The sequence below is a fragment of the Pseudopipra pipra genome, chromosome 7 (assembly GCF_036250125.1).
Source record: "Pseudopipra pipra isolate bDixPip1 chromosome 7, bDixPip1.hap1, whole genome shotgun sequence".
Classification (NCBI taxonomy): Eukaryota; Metazoa; Chordata; class Aves; order Passeriformes; family Pipridae; genus Pseudopipra; species Pseudopipra pipra.
The window spans coordinates 32,498,146-32,515,401 of NC_087555.1; the positions used below are offsets into that span (position 1 = coordinate 32,498,146).

The 17,256-nt window shown below is 42.1% G+C and overlaps 1 protein-coding gene across 8 annotated transcripts in view; it reads right to left on the reverse strand.

The window, feature by feature from the left end:
• Nucleotides 1-2,290: 2,290 nt before the first annotated feature.
• NCKAP5 (NCK associated protein 5) overlaps nucleotides 2,291-17,256 on the reverse strand; it is a 395,107-nt gene continuing 380,141 nt past the window's right edge. For all 8 annotated transcript variants that reach the window (XM_064661544.1, XM_064661543.1, XM_064661545.1 and 5 more), the window contains one exon: nucleotides 2,291-3,913. In XM_064661544.1, the coding sequence (XP_064517614.1) occupies nucleotides 3,632-3,913 (282 nt within the window). In that variant the 3' untranslated portion in view covers nucleotides 2,291-3,631. The remainder of the gene's footprint in view (nucleotides 3,914-17,256) is intronic.

Below are 17,256 nucleotides of genomic sequence, written 5' to 3' on the forward strand. Positions count from 1 at the left end.
ATAAAGAAAAACAAGCGTGCCGTCCGCTCAGCTGAGCCCAAGCGCTACGGGCTCAGCACCTGGTGTGATGATGCTCCCTCCGTTCCGCGGGGCGGCCGCTCCGGCGCTGGGGACGCTGCCGCCAGGAGGCGACGGGTACGGACACGGACACCGGTACCGACACAGACACCGACACAGACACCGACACCGGGCCGCAGCCGCTGCCCATCGCCCATCAGCTCGCCTCGGGGGTGCCCCTCAGCACAGCGGGCTGAAAACTACCCGCGCCCCGGAGAGAGCAACCCGGCTAATAGATACGCTTCGGCTCTTATCTATGCCGACGGGTTTACTTAGCTACTCATTAATTACAAATGATTTAATTACTATTTTGCCGCGCACAATTACAGCGGTGGAGCATCCTTCACCTCCCCTCCTTTATCATGCAAAACGAGACGCTCCGTGCGGCTCGCCAAACAGCCGCCTCTCCCGACGTTCCGCCAGCGGTTCCCGCACCCCTCGCCCCGCAGCGGGGACCCGCAGAACCCCGTGGGTGCCCTCCGGCGGCGGGACTGACCCCGCTGGCCGCCGACCCCCTCGCCCAGAGAGGCGTGCACGGCGCCCGCGGTCAGCAAGCGGCATCCTCGGAGTCCCGCACCGGGAGCTGCCTGCGGAGCATCACCTCGCCCCGCGGGCCCCCCGCGCTGGGGACACCGGGCGGGCAGCGAGGAGCTCTCTGCGGGCAGGACAGCGCCAGCTCCGTCGAGGGGCTGCGAGGGGACGAAACCTCCCCGCGGCCGCTGCGGGCAGCGGCGGACAGCTCGGGCTGTCCGCCCGCGCCGCCGGGGGAGCGGCGCGGAGCTCCTTACCTGGAGCCAGGCACAATCCCCAGAAAGTTACAGCGAGGAGGAAAAGCCGCATCCTCCCGGAGCCGCGGCCGCCGGGCTGGCGTGCAGTCGCGAAGGGGCATCAGAAGCAGGGAAGCAGCGGAGACGCCGCGCACTTGTGCCGCTTCCCCGCCGCCTCCGCTGCGGGAGCGGCGCCCCGGGAGCAGGCGGCGGAGCCCGCCCGGCTCCCGCCCTGCCCAGCCCCGCGCCGCGCTCCAGCCTCGCCGGAGTTGAGCGCTGAGACTGGAAAAAACTGTAAGAGAAAGCGGGAGCTGGGGGGCGGCTCCCCCCCCTCCCGCCCCCAGCACCATGTGATGCCGGCGGAGCGGGGCGGGGATCCCCACCAGCCGCCCCGCACTTCGCTGGGCGCACTCTGGGGACGGGAAGAGTTCAGCGAGGGAGGAGACCTCCCTCGCTTCTGCCCCTGCATTGTCAGCTCGGCGTGAGGCTCGCACGGCGCTGCGGGGGAACCCCGCGATCCTCCGCCCGCCGGGGCGGCTCGTTCGCATCCCCCGCCCATCCCTCCCCTCCGGGAGCGGGGCACAGACCCCGCGCGGTGGCTCCGCTCGCCCCGGTCCTCTCCGTGTCCCCGCCTGCCCGAAGCCCACAGGTGGCAGCCGGAGCACTGATGAGCCGGGCCCCGCTGCGAGGCGTCGCTCGTCTCCCGCAAACGCCTCGCAGAACCCGCGTCCCCACGAGGGGCCGCGCCTCTGCACTGCTCCCTCCTCCCGGCCCCCTGGAAGGGAATTCAAGCAGGACAAAATGGGGGAGAGGGGCGCGGTAGCCGCGTACGTGCCGGTGCGGCGGGCAGTCCCCCGCCTCCTCCGCGGACGCGCGGCGGGATGGGGACTCGGAGAGTCCGGAGGCGGGGGGAAGTGGGCTGAGGCCATGGGAGCTGATGGTGGGTTGGGATGGAGTAGTCTGAGGCGGTGGGATCCACTGACGGGTCGAGATGGGGCGATGTGAGCCGGTGGGGGGGCGGGATGGGGTGGGCTGAGGCGGCGGGAACGGCGAGGAGCCGTCGGAGTGCCGGGCAGAGCCCGCCCCGGCGGAGGGAAGGGCGACGGAAGCGGCAGGGGCAGCTCAGGATGCTCCGGTCGTCGATGGTGGGATGGTCTTTTCCGCCTTGTTGCGACCCAGCTCGAGTGGGTGGTTCGTCTCCTCCCCAGATAACCACGTAATTTCTCCGTGATCGTTTCACAGCCTTAGTGAGATGAAGAGTCTGAATTAAGCTTAAATCGCTGTTTAAAATCCCCGTGTCACGAATTCCCCTAAACGCCCGAACCCAGCCTGCCCCGGAGCGGGAGCGGCTCGGCGGGTACCCCCTGTACCTCCCTGAGCTGGCTACGCTGATTCCCACCCTGAGCCCACCCTCACGTTCAGAGTGTCATACCATCCCCTTCCCAGAACGCCTCTGCAGGCACAGGTACGCAAGAAAAGTTTTATTTACAAAAGATGTTTCAATGAAAATTTCTTAGAAGTCGAAAAAGACGATGCAATTTTACGGTGGAAATGACTTAAAATATAACAAATTGCACAAAATATTAACACTGATCATATAATATTTCAAAGATTAACAGGTATGTGCTAAAGAAACTATAGAGTCTAGAAATACCCCAAATATATCTAGTTTACAATTGCTGTACAAAAAGCAGTTATAAATACTTCACGGCTAGAAAAAATACACAGAACCTTTGAAATAGACTTTCCCTTACATATAAACAACCTCTGTAGAAAAAACAAAAAACACCCAAAACAGGCCCTGCTCCTAGATATGTTTGAACTAGTACTGGTTAGCACCAACATATTATTGTACTGTGTCACAAACAGGAGTTGTTTCAGTTTTTAAAAAATAATTTTAGTATTTAGAATTTAATTAAGACCAAACAGAGACTACAAAAGATAACACGGTATGGTACATTCATAATTTCATGGCAAATGAGTACAGAGGAGGTGGAAGTTGAAAAACTATGTTGCGGTCAGAAGCACAGGGCGGTTTATGTAGTTCTCATTCCTATAAGACTCCCGTTTGTGTCAGCAGTGAATTGCTTTGACCCTGATCTCTCAAACAGTTATGTGCATGATTGATGAAGCCAATGCCAGCAGTATCAAGACTTTTAATCTATTCATTTTCTTGCCATGTCAAAAGTCAAAACCCTTTTGAAATAAGACACCTGTTGTGAAGTTGTAATAACTGAAATGCATGCCTCCCTAGATCACCTGTATGGAATTGCACTAAAAGTAAAAAATAAAACATTTTGTAAAACAGAGTCTGTGAAAGTTTATTGCAGACAGTCTGGCAGGCTCAGGTTTATGGTAACGCAGTGTTTCTACACACAGTCTTAAGACTAGAACAATTATAAATCTTTTTTAAAAAATCTACTAACTTTTCTTGTTAATATTAACACCAATTTCTTTAAGTTAGTAATATGCCATTACAGGAGCATAGCACCAATGTAATATTTATTGCTGTCGTGTATCCCTACAAATATATTTTCCCAAGGTATTTACAACTGTACAAATATTCACAAAAGTGCAAAATTAAGACTTTATTCTGTTTAAGCGCTCGCTGTGTTCAGCGTTGAGTCCCACGTGCCACCACGCCGCCTCCCTGCCTTATTGCTGTGTGCTGGGCAGTCAGAACACCCTGCCATGAGTGCCACGATCCAGAGGGGGAATTTTCAACAACTGTCTCTTTTCCCCCCCTCACTCCTTGCTCCCCTTCAGGTCCATTGTGTGCCGCAGTCACAGCCCACTGGGAAGTGTCTCTACACGTCGTTGGAGCCTTGGCTGGCACAAGAGGAAAAGCTATCATACAGGGAATCACTCAAGGATTCCAAATTGTCCACTTCGTGCTGACCCGAGCTATTTAAGGAAGCTTCTTCTTTCTTCCCATTTTCTTCCCTTTGTCCTTCAACCTTGTTCAGACAGTTCTTCTCTTTTTCTAATAAAAGCATGTTATTGCTGTTAAATTTATTGAGAGACTCCAGGGACATTTTAGATACTCTTTTCTGGGAATCTTCTTTTGTTTCTTCAGTTTGCTTCAACTTCTGTAATGAGTGAGGGAAATATTAGAAACATATTTCTTATAAAAATAAAGTTATCCTATTGTACACCATTAATTACCATCTTTCCAAAGTTCACAGGGTGAAAGGAAATAGACTCTTAGACACTTAAATATCTGTTATGATTAAATAGAACATTAGAGTCCATTTTAGGATAAATCAGAACTTTAATGATTCTGCTGAGACAAATAGGACTCCATTTACGTAACAGTTAAGTGCTATTAATGTCATAAGTAGCAGATCCCAGCTATGCACATGTTAAACTTCTCCAGCATCCTCAAAGTAATTTACATTTTCTCCTGTACAAATACTTCGGGGGGTATGTTTAAACAGGTATTTGTTTAAGTAGAGTTTAAAAAAAAAAAAAGTGCAGAGGAGAAAACAACATTTTCCATAAATCAAGGATGCGAATGAAACTTGCTAGGGAATAACCTCACATTTTGCATGTGCAAGGCTATTGATTTTCACAGACCCAAACCCTCTCTAACAGACAAGAAAGCAGCAAGACAGGAAATTATACTGAACTGGGCCGATCCCCACAGACCAGAATCAATCAGATATTGGCCAGGCCTACTCGGTGAAGTGGTGCAATTCTGTGGGAACACCGGACAATGTATTAGCACATTATATTAAAAACGCACAGTAGGATTGTACCAGAGCAATTTTATCCCTTTGTTAGCTACTGGTATTTGCAATCAGAGCCCTGACCAAGGAATCATTAGGGAGCTGTGTAGGGAGCAGCTCAATAAAAATGACCTGCTGTTCGTATACAGGGTGTTTCAAAACCTGAGTAACTGACTCCTCTCACAGATAATATTAGCACAGAAATACGGGATAGCATTCAACATTTTACAATCAACATTCAATAACCTCTTGGACAGATAAGATTCAAGAATTCTGAGATAAGCCATCAGAGTGCAAAGCCATTTCTCATTTTTGGAAGGGCCATCAGATGTCAAAGACTGAATCAGTAAATTACCGTAAATCCAAGACATTAATATTTTGTTTTAGATAGAAAATGAAATGGCATTTTAAGCACACTGAAAACATAGCTTGGGCAGAAGTATGGATGCTGTGGATCATTACATACACAGTTGTAAAGGATCATTAGAATTTTTTGAAGAATTCAAGTTCCAAGTCAGTCAAATGCTGTGCATGCTGTGCTGTTTCTCCTTGGAAATCTTGGGCAAGAGAAAGACAATTTGTTACATAGTTTGATTGCTTGTTTTTATGGCTAGTTAGCTAAAAATTGAAATGCCAGTCCAATGACTGTTTATGCTCTGATCTTGTCATATTTCATAAGCTGACCATGCATGGATTAGATTAGTATTTTTAGCAAATGTTTCAAGCAGACTTAAGCAAAGCAACAGGAGACCCTAAAGTCTTAGTAAATGAAAATTTTCTGTTTGGTTCATTAATTAATCTTCAGTCTAAAAGGTTTTAGGGCATGTTATGCTGGATTCTGATTTTAGATGACAGTTCAAACCAAGGTTTTCAATATCTGTAATTATAATGTTTTCTGAGATAGAGGAATATAACCCTTGGTAATGGGAATGAACACAAATTTAGGACCCTTCAATAGAAATTTTTCAGAATTTCAGCTTAAAATGTTCTTCCCTTTGCCCTCATTTAAAATACTGAAAGAGTTGTTTCACTTCTCTGTAGGCCAGATGAGAAAATTCTCAGCCATGGCATCAATAACACATTAGCACTTTTTGCTCTTCAGAGTACAAAACCTAAAGTATTTTATTATATGACAGACTAAATGACATTTCTTTGTCTGTATTTTTCCTACTTCACAGCTTTCCTTTGGATAAATTGGATGTGACCACTTAGCACAGACTTGGGGCTGCAGGACTCAATACTGGTGTTAGTAAGGTCTGTGATAAAACTCCTATTGATTCAAATGGAGACAATTTTGACTCCTGGGCAGGAGGAGCACAGACTCCTGGAGAATTTGCAGTACAGAGCAGTCTGGGTGAAGCAACAATAAAAGTAGGATTTTGGCTATCCTACCAAAGGATAGATTTACATCACAGGAAAGACAGGGCTGAATTAATTGGTATATTCTGCATATATGTATCCATAGTTTTTTATACCCCACAAGCACAACCTAGACTACAATCCTACTTTAATCACACCCTAGGTTCTCATTTAATATAAAGATAACAGTTTATAAAATATTTTAGAGAAACTGCAGAGAATAAAATATTCTCTACAAATTCTAAGCAAAATCATTGTGTCAAATGAAACTGAAGGGAACTGAAGCCCATCAGTGAAACCTACTGGCAAAAGGTACACAGTGTAGTGAACAGTATATCTACGATACATCAAGAATTAAAGTTGTAGCAAAATTTATTACTAAAACAAGAAACAATTCAGAAATAAGTTATGGATATTTTTTGGACATACAGGTGTCCTATTTAGATGTCTTATTGCCCAGTTACATGCTTTTGTAAAAAACCCTCAAACGTTTCCTTTCTGTAACTCATAGAAGAAAACTCATTCACAGCCTGAGGTTCATGAGCAAAAATAAAGAAAAATTTAAGCAGAGGTAATGTAAGAATCTGCATAATCAATAAATCACTTTCTCCCACAATAACACAATTATGTACATTCCTAGAGTTGAAAAGTCACTAGTAATGTCTGTAACCTTGGTGTGTCAGAACAAATGTTAACCCAAGTTAAAAAATTTTTCTGTAGTTACTATAGATATGATTTGTAAGAAATTACCAAAGTGTTTATTTAGATTCATCCTTAATTACACTTCCTATTTTTCATGGCAGTCACAGAAGTTGCTAGATGAATCAAAAGGAAAAACCAAAGCAACTCTTATTAAAATTTTTTGGTAAGTTTTGTATGTGGTTATGTAGTATCTTTAGTTTTGTTCATATCAATTTATTACTGACTTCAGCAGAGTCAGAGGTATAAAAAAGAACAAGGGTTAGCCCAGAGATGTTAATATCATGCATTTTAAAGTAATTAGTTCATTAATACATTTGAGACTTGCACTAATGTGAATCAGTAGCTGCTTCTGCAGACAGGAGGAACATTAGGCAGCAGATTAGGTGTGTTTTATATCCATGAGAAATGGGTGATATTTGGTAATAGTGTAGAGAGCACCTAACCTCTGAGTCATGGTTCCAGTCAAATCTTTCCTATATTAGTAGGGACTTTCTGCTGACTATTCTGCATCTGTTCTTTGAGTAAGGTGACTGCTGCATTTGGTGTGGACACTATATGTTTTCCTAAGTATTAACTTAAGGGAAAAGACAAAAACATGTAGTCAGAGATTTTGGTCTAAGTTAAAAAAAAAAAGAAAAGAAAAAAGAAAAAAGAAAAAAAAAATCAACCCAAAACGAGCTCAGTGCAGACAAGAGTAACAGCACTGGCCCATCACCCTAAAGCAGATCAATGGATAGCTTTTTCTACTTATACTAAGTCTATTTTTTAATAGAAAACCTGCACCTTTATGGCCTTAGGGCATGGGAAGCATTTGTTGTTCTACTCCACAGTGTACGTGGAGAGCTTCCCACAGCTGGAATTCCTTAACTTGTGAGTGTGGCATGCCTTATATCACCTGAGAGCAGTGACCAGTTGTCAGAAGAGGAGAAACTTCATCTGACATAATACAGACATTCATCATGAGTCACATCACTTTGAAATAAACTCTTGAGTCATGAATCAGAATAAGGTTTCCTCGTTGGCAACATCCTAAAGGGAATAACTAAAACCCATTAGTGATGTAATAAAATCTGGCATGTCACTTCAAGCACAGCAAATTAGGAAAACAAAACTAGCCTGCAGTTACACTGATACATTATAAATAGGTGTTATTTCTACATTAATACATCAAATTAGGTTTTCTGTAAACTTTAAAAATGAGAGGTTACATGCGGGTAGAATGCCTTTCCAGTGCTGTGTGATCAAGGACCAGTCACAGCTGCAGCTGTTCTGAATGGCACAAGGACTCTGCAGGTGTAATAGGAAGGAGCAGGGAAGGATGGGCTGGTTCACAGGCACAAAGGATCCCACACTCATGTGCAGGAAGGAAAGCAATAGCAAGGCCATTTCTTCTATGTGGTAACATGCAGCAGCTCTGACTGTCTTGGGGTCAGGCTACACTTCTAAGGCACACTAGAGCCCAGAATCAGCAATGAACCATTCTGCAGCATAAATGTATTTTCCAGCTGTCTAAGTTTAGTTAACCAACACTTTAAAGGGCTCAGAATCAGTTACACAAAAGAACAAAATGAACTTTATCTACGTCTCTCATGCATTGGGCAATTTAGTTTTTAGATTAACAAAAGAGCAAGAAGAGCATTGCTTCAAGTGAAGTATAACTGCAAAATGCTATTGGGTAAAACCAATGAAATTGCTAAGAGAATTAAATATAGATCAACAAAATCGATACTTAATTGTATAACTCAACATCTTTCATTTCAGTTCTGATCTCTAATAGAAGATACAAAGTATGTTCTCTTTTTTGCCTTTTTAGTTATTACTCATAACTTTATTGTGAAGGAAAGCAATTTTCTGGATTTTTACCTTTTAAAAATTGCTCGTTACTTTGTTTGCATATGCTCACAGTAAACTTGATCCCACTGAGCCACTATTTCTCATTTTAAATTCAGAGTTTTACCAGTTTAGATATCCTCTACTCCTATAACTGCTTTGTTTTTATGACACAATGGGCCTAAGTGGGATATGCTGTTGCAGCATTACACAAGTTGCTCATACATAACCTGTTTAGTAGGACAATTTTAATATGTTCATGGCTTTATGTAAAACAGATGCACCGAGATACAGAGCAGTATTCTGATCAGACATACACTGGTCTAATCAGAAGTAACTTCTCACTGAATTCAGTGGCGTTACATGACCATTTGCAGTGAAGGTGTAACGTGAAAAGGGTTGGGTTTGAACTGCTAGGGAGTAGCTGTCTGTCATCTAGCCAGGACAGAATGCCAGGTAGGCTCTCCGTGGAAAATGAACAATCTCCGGATCTCATTTAACATCAGGTGGACAGGTAACACTCTGCAGTGAAAATAGTTGTACAGTCACATCCAACAAACTACAAAGGTGAAAGCTGTAACTGCATGACCTCTGCTGAGCTAAAAATGTGATGTTTGAACTTCTTTCTCTTTAACACATAACCCTAAATAGTAAGGTAAGCCTGCCTCTCCCTTGTATATTGTCAGAAGCTTTCATCTATTTTTTGGACTGACAGTAAAATAATTTCTGAAATAATGAATCATTCTTCTTTTTTCCATTTGAGCAGAAATACCATGATTATTTTGCTATAGCAGACAATGACATTCTCAGAGACACACCATCAGATTTTCATGATAAACAATAAGTGCTAGTTTCTTTTCTGGGAAACAATGCATTGATAGGAAGCATTTTTAAGTTCATTAGTCTGTTCAGCAGTTGATAGAAAAGCCATATATACAAAGCTATGTATCATCCCCTGATGGCATTATGGGTAATATAACAATGAGAACCGTATTTCAGTTCTCCTGTATTTCAGAATTTAACAATCTACAAATACATTTAAGTATCACAAGGACAGCATTTCTGATGATCCTGGATTGCAAATAAATTACCTTAGAGGAAATAAAGCTGATTAGCATGACCATTGTATGATTGATAAGTACAGATCTGGACAAGAACTGGTATTGCTTAATGAACAGGTGACTGAGGAGTTGAGACTTACATTGCCTACAGCTCAAATTCTTGCGTGGTTTAGGAGATAAAACATAGTTTAGTGATTGGGCCTTAATTTTCATAACATGATGAGGTGACTCAGTACCTTCAGCATTCTAAAGCCAAGAATATCATCTTCATAATTTACAAAGTATATAAATATTTCTTGACATGACAAGACTGACCGTATCAGGTTTATACCAGTGCTCTTTGAACTTTTGGATAATTTAATAAACCAGGATGTTGAGGTCCCGGTTGCCAGATAGGTAAGTTTATCTTTTCACCTTCTGCTCAGTTATGAACTGAATGGCACAAATGTGGTTGTTTTCTCATAGTGCCTCAGAATGGCCACTGGCTGCATCAACTCTGCATGGACAAAGTTTACTTAAAAAGCAGTAAAAACCTATAATTCTAAGTAGCAATACCTTGGGAAACGATCACAATGCTGGTGCTCAGTCAAGTGTGTTGAGGAGATTCATTAAAAAGAAAAGCAATTAAACACCAGTACTTTCTCCAGAAGGCAAAGTAGAGCCTCACTCTGTTCACATTGGCAGAATCACCAATTTTGCTTCCCACAGAGGGAATCTACCCACTAAAAGCAATGCTTAGTGCAATCAGAGGCTCACCACAAGGCATTAAGGAAGAAATATCCATGGTGAGAAATGAAGCTGATACTCAGTTTTTAGAACCTGATGGACTGAAAATGAACAAGACACATATAGGATACACTTCTCAAAAGATCCTTTTAGCTTTACTTGTAGAGAGAGCTAAATAGCAAAATTGTTCTGATTTTCTAGTGATTGAAAAAAATTGCAGTAAAAAAAAAAAGTCATACTGAAAGATAAGATTGGTTACAAAGTTATTGAACTCGACTTAACCATTTGAAGCTCACTACTATTCCCTGACACAACTGTGTGGAAGGTTATGTTGCCAGTGATAACCAAATGGTACTGGAACTATGCAGTCCTAAGTAACTTCACTGTTTCAGTCTTCATAGATTGTTTCACCTCACAGCATTTAAATATACAGCAGTTTGTCCTACTGAATGAAAGTAGTTATCCTTACATTGAAGAAAGTGTGGCTCATGGTTTCAATAAAGCTCATGGCTTTATATAAAAAAGGGAGCTACAATTTTTATCCTGGACTAGAGGTTTTGATGATTTTTTCCTTAATTGGGATACTTACTCAGAACTGAAGCAGGAAGGGGATAAAAGTATAGTTCAAGAATTTTAAAAAAAAAATCTAATAGCAAATGCAGTTCTTACAGAGACAGATTCTATCCCCCATTTGACTGAAGGAAAAAAATCCTCTCAAATTCAGTAAATGCAGGATTGTACTCATACAATATATAATTTCACTGACATTTTCAGTAATTAGAGTAATTTTTGTGTATCACTGAACTGTTCTCAGACTACTGTTCTTAAGTATTAGCTGTGTTCTTACCTGTCTTCATCTTCCACCCTTGGCTTTTTCTGAACATGACAATTTATTTTGGTAATTACGAAGACTCTTATCCTCTTGCTCTCTAGTGATGTCTCATCTCCTGGCCTGCAATGTCTGAATGTCAGTCACCCAGCATACTGATGGAAAACAGAATTGCACTTCAAGACCGTACTGCGAATGGTAATTGGCAGTAGGTAATGATTTTCCTCACTAGTAATCCTCTCTTTTGTGTATTGGACTAGATTCATAGCATGTGACTATCCAAGGTACATCAGCTGGCCTGAGGGCAAAAAGAACAGAAGCAGCAGATAAAGAACCATGGAATAATAGAATTGTTTAGGTTGGAAAAGGCTTTTGAGATCACTGATTCCGACTGTTGAAGTAGCAAGGTTATGTAGCAGGACCAAGAGCAAATCAGCAGTATGAAGAAACCATGTAGAAATAATTCTCCCAGCTATGAATTCTGGCTTGTTGTATGCACTGAGGGCTAGAGGGGAGTTCAAAGAGCATGAAGCTCTGCTGGAAGACCTGCAGAGGAAGGGAAGGGAACGACCCTTCTTACAAGTTTTAAAGATGATTCATGGAGGTAGTTTAAACAAAGGAGTGAGCTCCACAGCAAATAGTTTTTTTTTTCATTTTTAGCCTCTGAGGAGGACAGTTGAGAAGAGACAACCAATGTTTCCAGGCCCATCAGTCCACCCCTTCATGACTGCATGCTCAGCAGCCATGGACGGAGCCTCCATGTTTGCCTACATGATAACACATATCAGAATGAAACATCTGCTGAGCTCCCACAGAAGAGAAATTATACAGAGGTCATATTTTAAAATTTGGAAGCAGGAGCTTCTTCAGTTTTAAAAAATTCTGAATTAGCATGCTTAAACACCAGCCCAACAACATAGCTTGTTTTAGGAGCCTGAAGTTGTCATTTCCCTTTCCACTACAGATCTTAATCAACTCTCTACATATCAGAGGTTTTTATGTCTAATGATTCTAACCAAAACCCATTGCCCTTTCTTTTCCCTTCAATGAAACCCACCAGGTGTGCCCTCCTCTGCACCTTCCCTGAGTGAGGGTTAGGGGCTGTTCCTGGGCAATCCTGCCACATGTTGCACTGGTCGGTGCCCCTGGAGGCAGCAGAGGAAGAGGCTGTAGCCCAGGTTACCTTCCCAGTAAATCTGTAGCAGCCTGAACTAGGTGCATACTGTTTTCTGACACTGTGCAATGAGACTAGAAAGGTTCCTTTGCAATCAGAGAAAATTGTGACAGGATAGATGCAAATAATGATGCTGGTTCCATGGCTGCACTTGCCACTTCTCCAGCTGACGTTATCAGCCACACAGTTTTCAGTACTGATTCAAGCAAAGCATGAATTGCAGAACAGAAACCTATGTTTTAAGTTCATCTGCCATCAAATCCGACATAACAGTACAGTTATTTACATGTACTTTCTAAATTTATGCAAACAATTTATCTCTGCTGTGGGGAAGAATATTTTAGGGACAGCAGCACAACATGCACAAAAATCCGAGCGAGAGTTTCAGATATAGGCTGCAGAAACAAATTAAAGTAGAAGGATAAATCCTCTCTTGCAATTTTTAGTTCATTTCAGTACAGCAAGTTGTATCAATAAAAAGCCTATAGTATAAGTCAGCCAGAAAATAAATGCTATGAAGGATGTTCCATTTTATGTCGTTTGAATTTGATTAGTGATTGGTCTTGGCTGTTAAACTACATGGGAACAGTAATCAAGGTTTCTCTACTGCAGTTCTGTAACAACTGGAAAACACTGTTGGCTCATGTCCTATTCCATGATGGGATATTAACCTAAAATCTAATTAATCTATGAATGAATTACATTTCTAGAAACATACTGTATTATAATCAATTTTAAGTGAGTTCCTAACAGAAGATAAGATGAAGAAAAAGCTGTAAAATTACCAGAGGCTGATAAATTCTGTTTACTATGACTGATGATTTTTATGGAGGATAATTTTACAATCCATCAAACTTTTGTCAGTTCAAGACTCATGCTGCCAAACGTATGCAGTAAATTAATTTTTAAATTTACATATTTATTAAAAATCTTATTGAAAACAGCAGGAAGTAAGCCTTGTTTGAATAATAAAATAACTTGTTATTCTACTGGAAAGAAAACAAAAAACCTCTAACCTTCTATTAAGATGATTTTATAGCAAGGCAATAATTATAAACAACTACAGGAATTAGTTAACCAAACACTGTATTAAATAGCCAACCCAAAATTAATCAATAATTTAAAAAAACAACCCAAAAACTGTTGGAAGACAATCAGGAAAAAAATGCAATTTAAAAGCTAAGAAATTCATGGCTGGGTTTCAGATGTGCTTGAGGACATGTTTGCTAACTCAGGCCTGTTGGCAGGATCTCCTGGATTCCTGGTGAAAGCGTGGGGAGCTGCAGGTGTCTGCCTGCATGGCTCCCCCACTCAAAGTGCTGAAGAGCATTGGGCTGTTATAGCAATACTCTCGTGCACGTGGCCACAGGAACGTGCCCACTGTGATGTGCTGCTGGCTCAGAAATTCAGTCTGTGACCCAAGTCTGTGCCTGTTCTCACAGAACTTAAGTCCACTGTAAAGAAAGCATTACAGCTGCACCCTGGGCACCTCCTGCTAAAACCTGAACCACAAGTATAGAAACAGATGCTGAACAAGGGGATAAACAGAGCCAACAAGGGAACAGAGACCACGGCACGTGCTAGCATGTGGCATAACCCATGAGAGGAGCAAGAACGACTTCCCCACCATTTATACAAGGAAGGACAAAGTGGGTCAAAATGGTGGAACTGGGAAGTGTTTTGGTATGATCTGAGGCAAGCAAGGCACCTCAGAATCCAGCTGAGCAGAGTTCTTGGCTGTGTCCACTTGCAAGGCCTGATTTCAGTGTTACCCATCAGTTGCCTTACAAAGATCACTTTTGATGTATTACTCCATTGCTGTCATTCCTGTCCATGTCCCACAGACATGCTCCTGGTATCAAAAAAGCACCACAGACAGGTCTCATATCCTCTTCGTTCCCTTACCTGGTCTCACCTCCACAATTGCTGCAGTTTTCTGCAACAATTTCTCTCTGCAGTTTTCTCCCAACCACTGGGGCCACTCTTAAAATACATGCTTTGTGTGTACAAAATGCATAAACCATCATGCCTGCATCCATGAGAAATAAGACTTGATACCTTGATAACTATGTTTCATCCCTCAGACCTCTCACATGTCTCATGAGTGAGCAGGGGGGAGGAACAGCCCTTCTCATTTGATTTATGGCTTATGGAGTACCTGGTCTATGTTCAAACCCTGCAGTATGCCTGGTACCTGAAAGAATCCCTGTTGTTTGGGGTGTCCAGCATGGTGACCAGGAGAAAGCACCATGCCTGTGCTCGTGGAGACAACACCGAGAACAGAAACAGGCCAACATTAAATTTAATAATTTAGCCAGTGGACTAAAATATAATCTGATTGAAAAAATATAGGTTGTAACTAATCTGATGTTTACTGGACAACTCAAGGATACAGTCCTTCGCTGTGACTCAGCAGCCATGTGGGTTAATCCAGAAAAAACAAGAGAGAGAGAGAGAGAGGGGTACATGCAGGGGTATGTCCTAAATGCTGATGGTAGATGATAGTCCTTTTCTTCGCTCTAACGGATGCTCAAAAAGAAACACTGTTTGTTTATTATCAAGAGAATTAAGAACTAGAATTACTAGAAATAAGAATTTGGAGTTTAATAGAGTAATGCTGGGCACCAAGATGACCACTGCTGGAGATACAGATGGAAGTTCCTACAGCCAGGAGATTTATGTGTTCAACTTGCCTCCTCGCCAAATTAAAGCAGTGATATCCATTTTGATTAACACATATCATCTGGCTGTGATCAGAGGGAAATTTCAGTTAATTTATGGATTTAGACATGTTTGCTTCATCTTTTAGACAAAAGTACATCTGTTTCTGGTCATGAGAACCTCCATCCTACTTTCTAGCTCAACCAGGCATACAAAATGTCTCCACTGGGATCTGGCAGGAGGCATCAGTGGTTGCAAACTCTCTTTGAGGGGCACAGCCTTGGAACAGAAAAAGAGTCGAGGGCAAGTGTGTTGCCCTTTGTCTTTCCACCTTTGCCTTCCTGGATATCAGCAAGGTTCAAATTAAGCAGATAACAAACAGGATCTAAAAGGCTGATAACCCTTTGTGCTGAGCCCACTCAGGCTGCAAAAGGCCCTTCCTAGAATGTGAGGTGTTATTTTGGAAAGGTTTTGGAGGCTTTTTCGGAGAAAGGAAGCACCATGAAAATTGGGAACCCTGGTTCTGTGGTGTCTGATCCTCCTTGTCTGGCTGTGAGAAAAGCCTTTGTTGGCAATAATCTAAGATGGAATTTGGTGTGACGAACCAGCACAAGGTCCCATTCCCACAGTGGGCTTCCTGCAGTGACAGAATAATGTAGTATCTTCTGTATTGATTTTTGCTACAATTTTGTATAAAACCAGAAATGTCCATGTGAAGTGACAGCCACATGGATGGATTTGTTGGACAAATGCTTTAGAAGATTTATTGACCTTAGCAATACAGGAGTGTTACTGCAGTATTAATGCTGCAAACTAGTGAGATATTGGTGATATAGAAGATGTTCCTATGCCTTAACTACACATTATAATATTGTTAATATATTAGGCCACTAGGAGGACTAAAATACAACTGGAATTCATGCAGACACACTGTACAGCTAATATGTACTTTTTGAATGCCCAAAGATGACACAAACAGAAAATCTGGATAAAAATACAGAATAAAGCAGTTTCCAGGCCCTACTAGTAAAAAAGTACTTTGAAAAATGTTGTTGAAAATTAACAGATGTTTAATATTTACTGCAATGCAAAAAAAAAAAAAAAATTGAAGTGTTGATTTCTTTGATATCCTAGATATTCAGGATTCAAATCCTTGTAACAACGCAACAGAAATTTCCACCATGTGCAGACACGGTTAGGATCCTTGTATGGTCAGCAGGACTGCTGAAGGCAGTAGAGTTCTGGTCATGCAAAACTCTTTGCAGGATCAGAGTGTGAATTTGCTTCTGACATTTTGAAAATTCCTCATCAGAAGAGGAATGTGTTTATGGTCAGTCCTTGTAATGCAAGATCCCATCTTGAGTAAGAATGCTTGATGAGAATATTAAGTGATAATGATTATTTGCTTAGTACAGCTATGGGGTTTTGGAAGCTCTCAAAGCAGCCTGCTAACAGTACTAGATTAAATTCCAAATGCAGCTGGAAGGTATTATTTATATTGTTTATTTAAAAATGGAGAATTTAATAGGAAGAGAGGTTTAGCAATTTGGACATTCAACCCTATCTTCACAGTCCTGTACTCTTGTCTGCTAAGCTTTTTGTCACTATTTGAATATTTTTTTTATTTGCAGTCAAAAAAATTCTCAATGGAAAGACAGAGGCCTGTATTGTTCTTACTAGGGAGCATCTGAAATGCTCTTCAACATACAGGACCTGGCATTTTATCCAGTCAGTGTGGTAGCCAATCAAATGTTTTGCACTGACTTTAGTAGACTTTGGATCAGACTCTTGATGCAATAGAGAGATAAATTATTTAACTTACCGAGTTCCCCTAGAAACAAAATATTGAGCTGCAAACAAAGCTAACAAACACCAAATGGGATGCCATCTGCTGCAATGAACAGAACATGACCAGTTCTCCCCATGCTTGAGATTTCTCCAAAATACAATTTGAAATACGTTTATCAAACTCCCAACTGTCTCACAAAATTGGCTTAGCACAGGTTAGCAAATGCTAATACCACCAGCAACAGCAAGGCAGGCCGTGATATATCAGTTGGAGTTGACGATGATTTCATTTCTACTGCCCTGCTCTGCATAAAAGCTCAGGGGTTTTGTGCTATCCAGAGCCTATGGAGATGCTTCCACTCATGCCCTGTGTCCTAGAGTCTATGGATACTGAGTGGTTTCTGCCCCTGAGTAAATATGAATGGTAACTCTTTACATAATGATTCATTCATAGATCTGGATTCTTCTATCCTTTGACATCCAGAACCCATGCCTCATAACCTACTCAAGAAACAGGTTATGAAGGCAAAAGTTCCATCTCGCACAGATGTCTCCCCTAGGAATAGCATGAGAT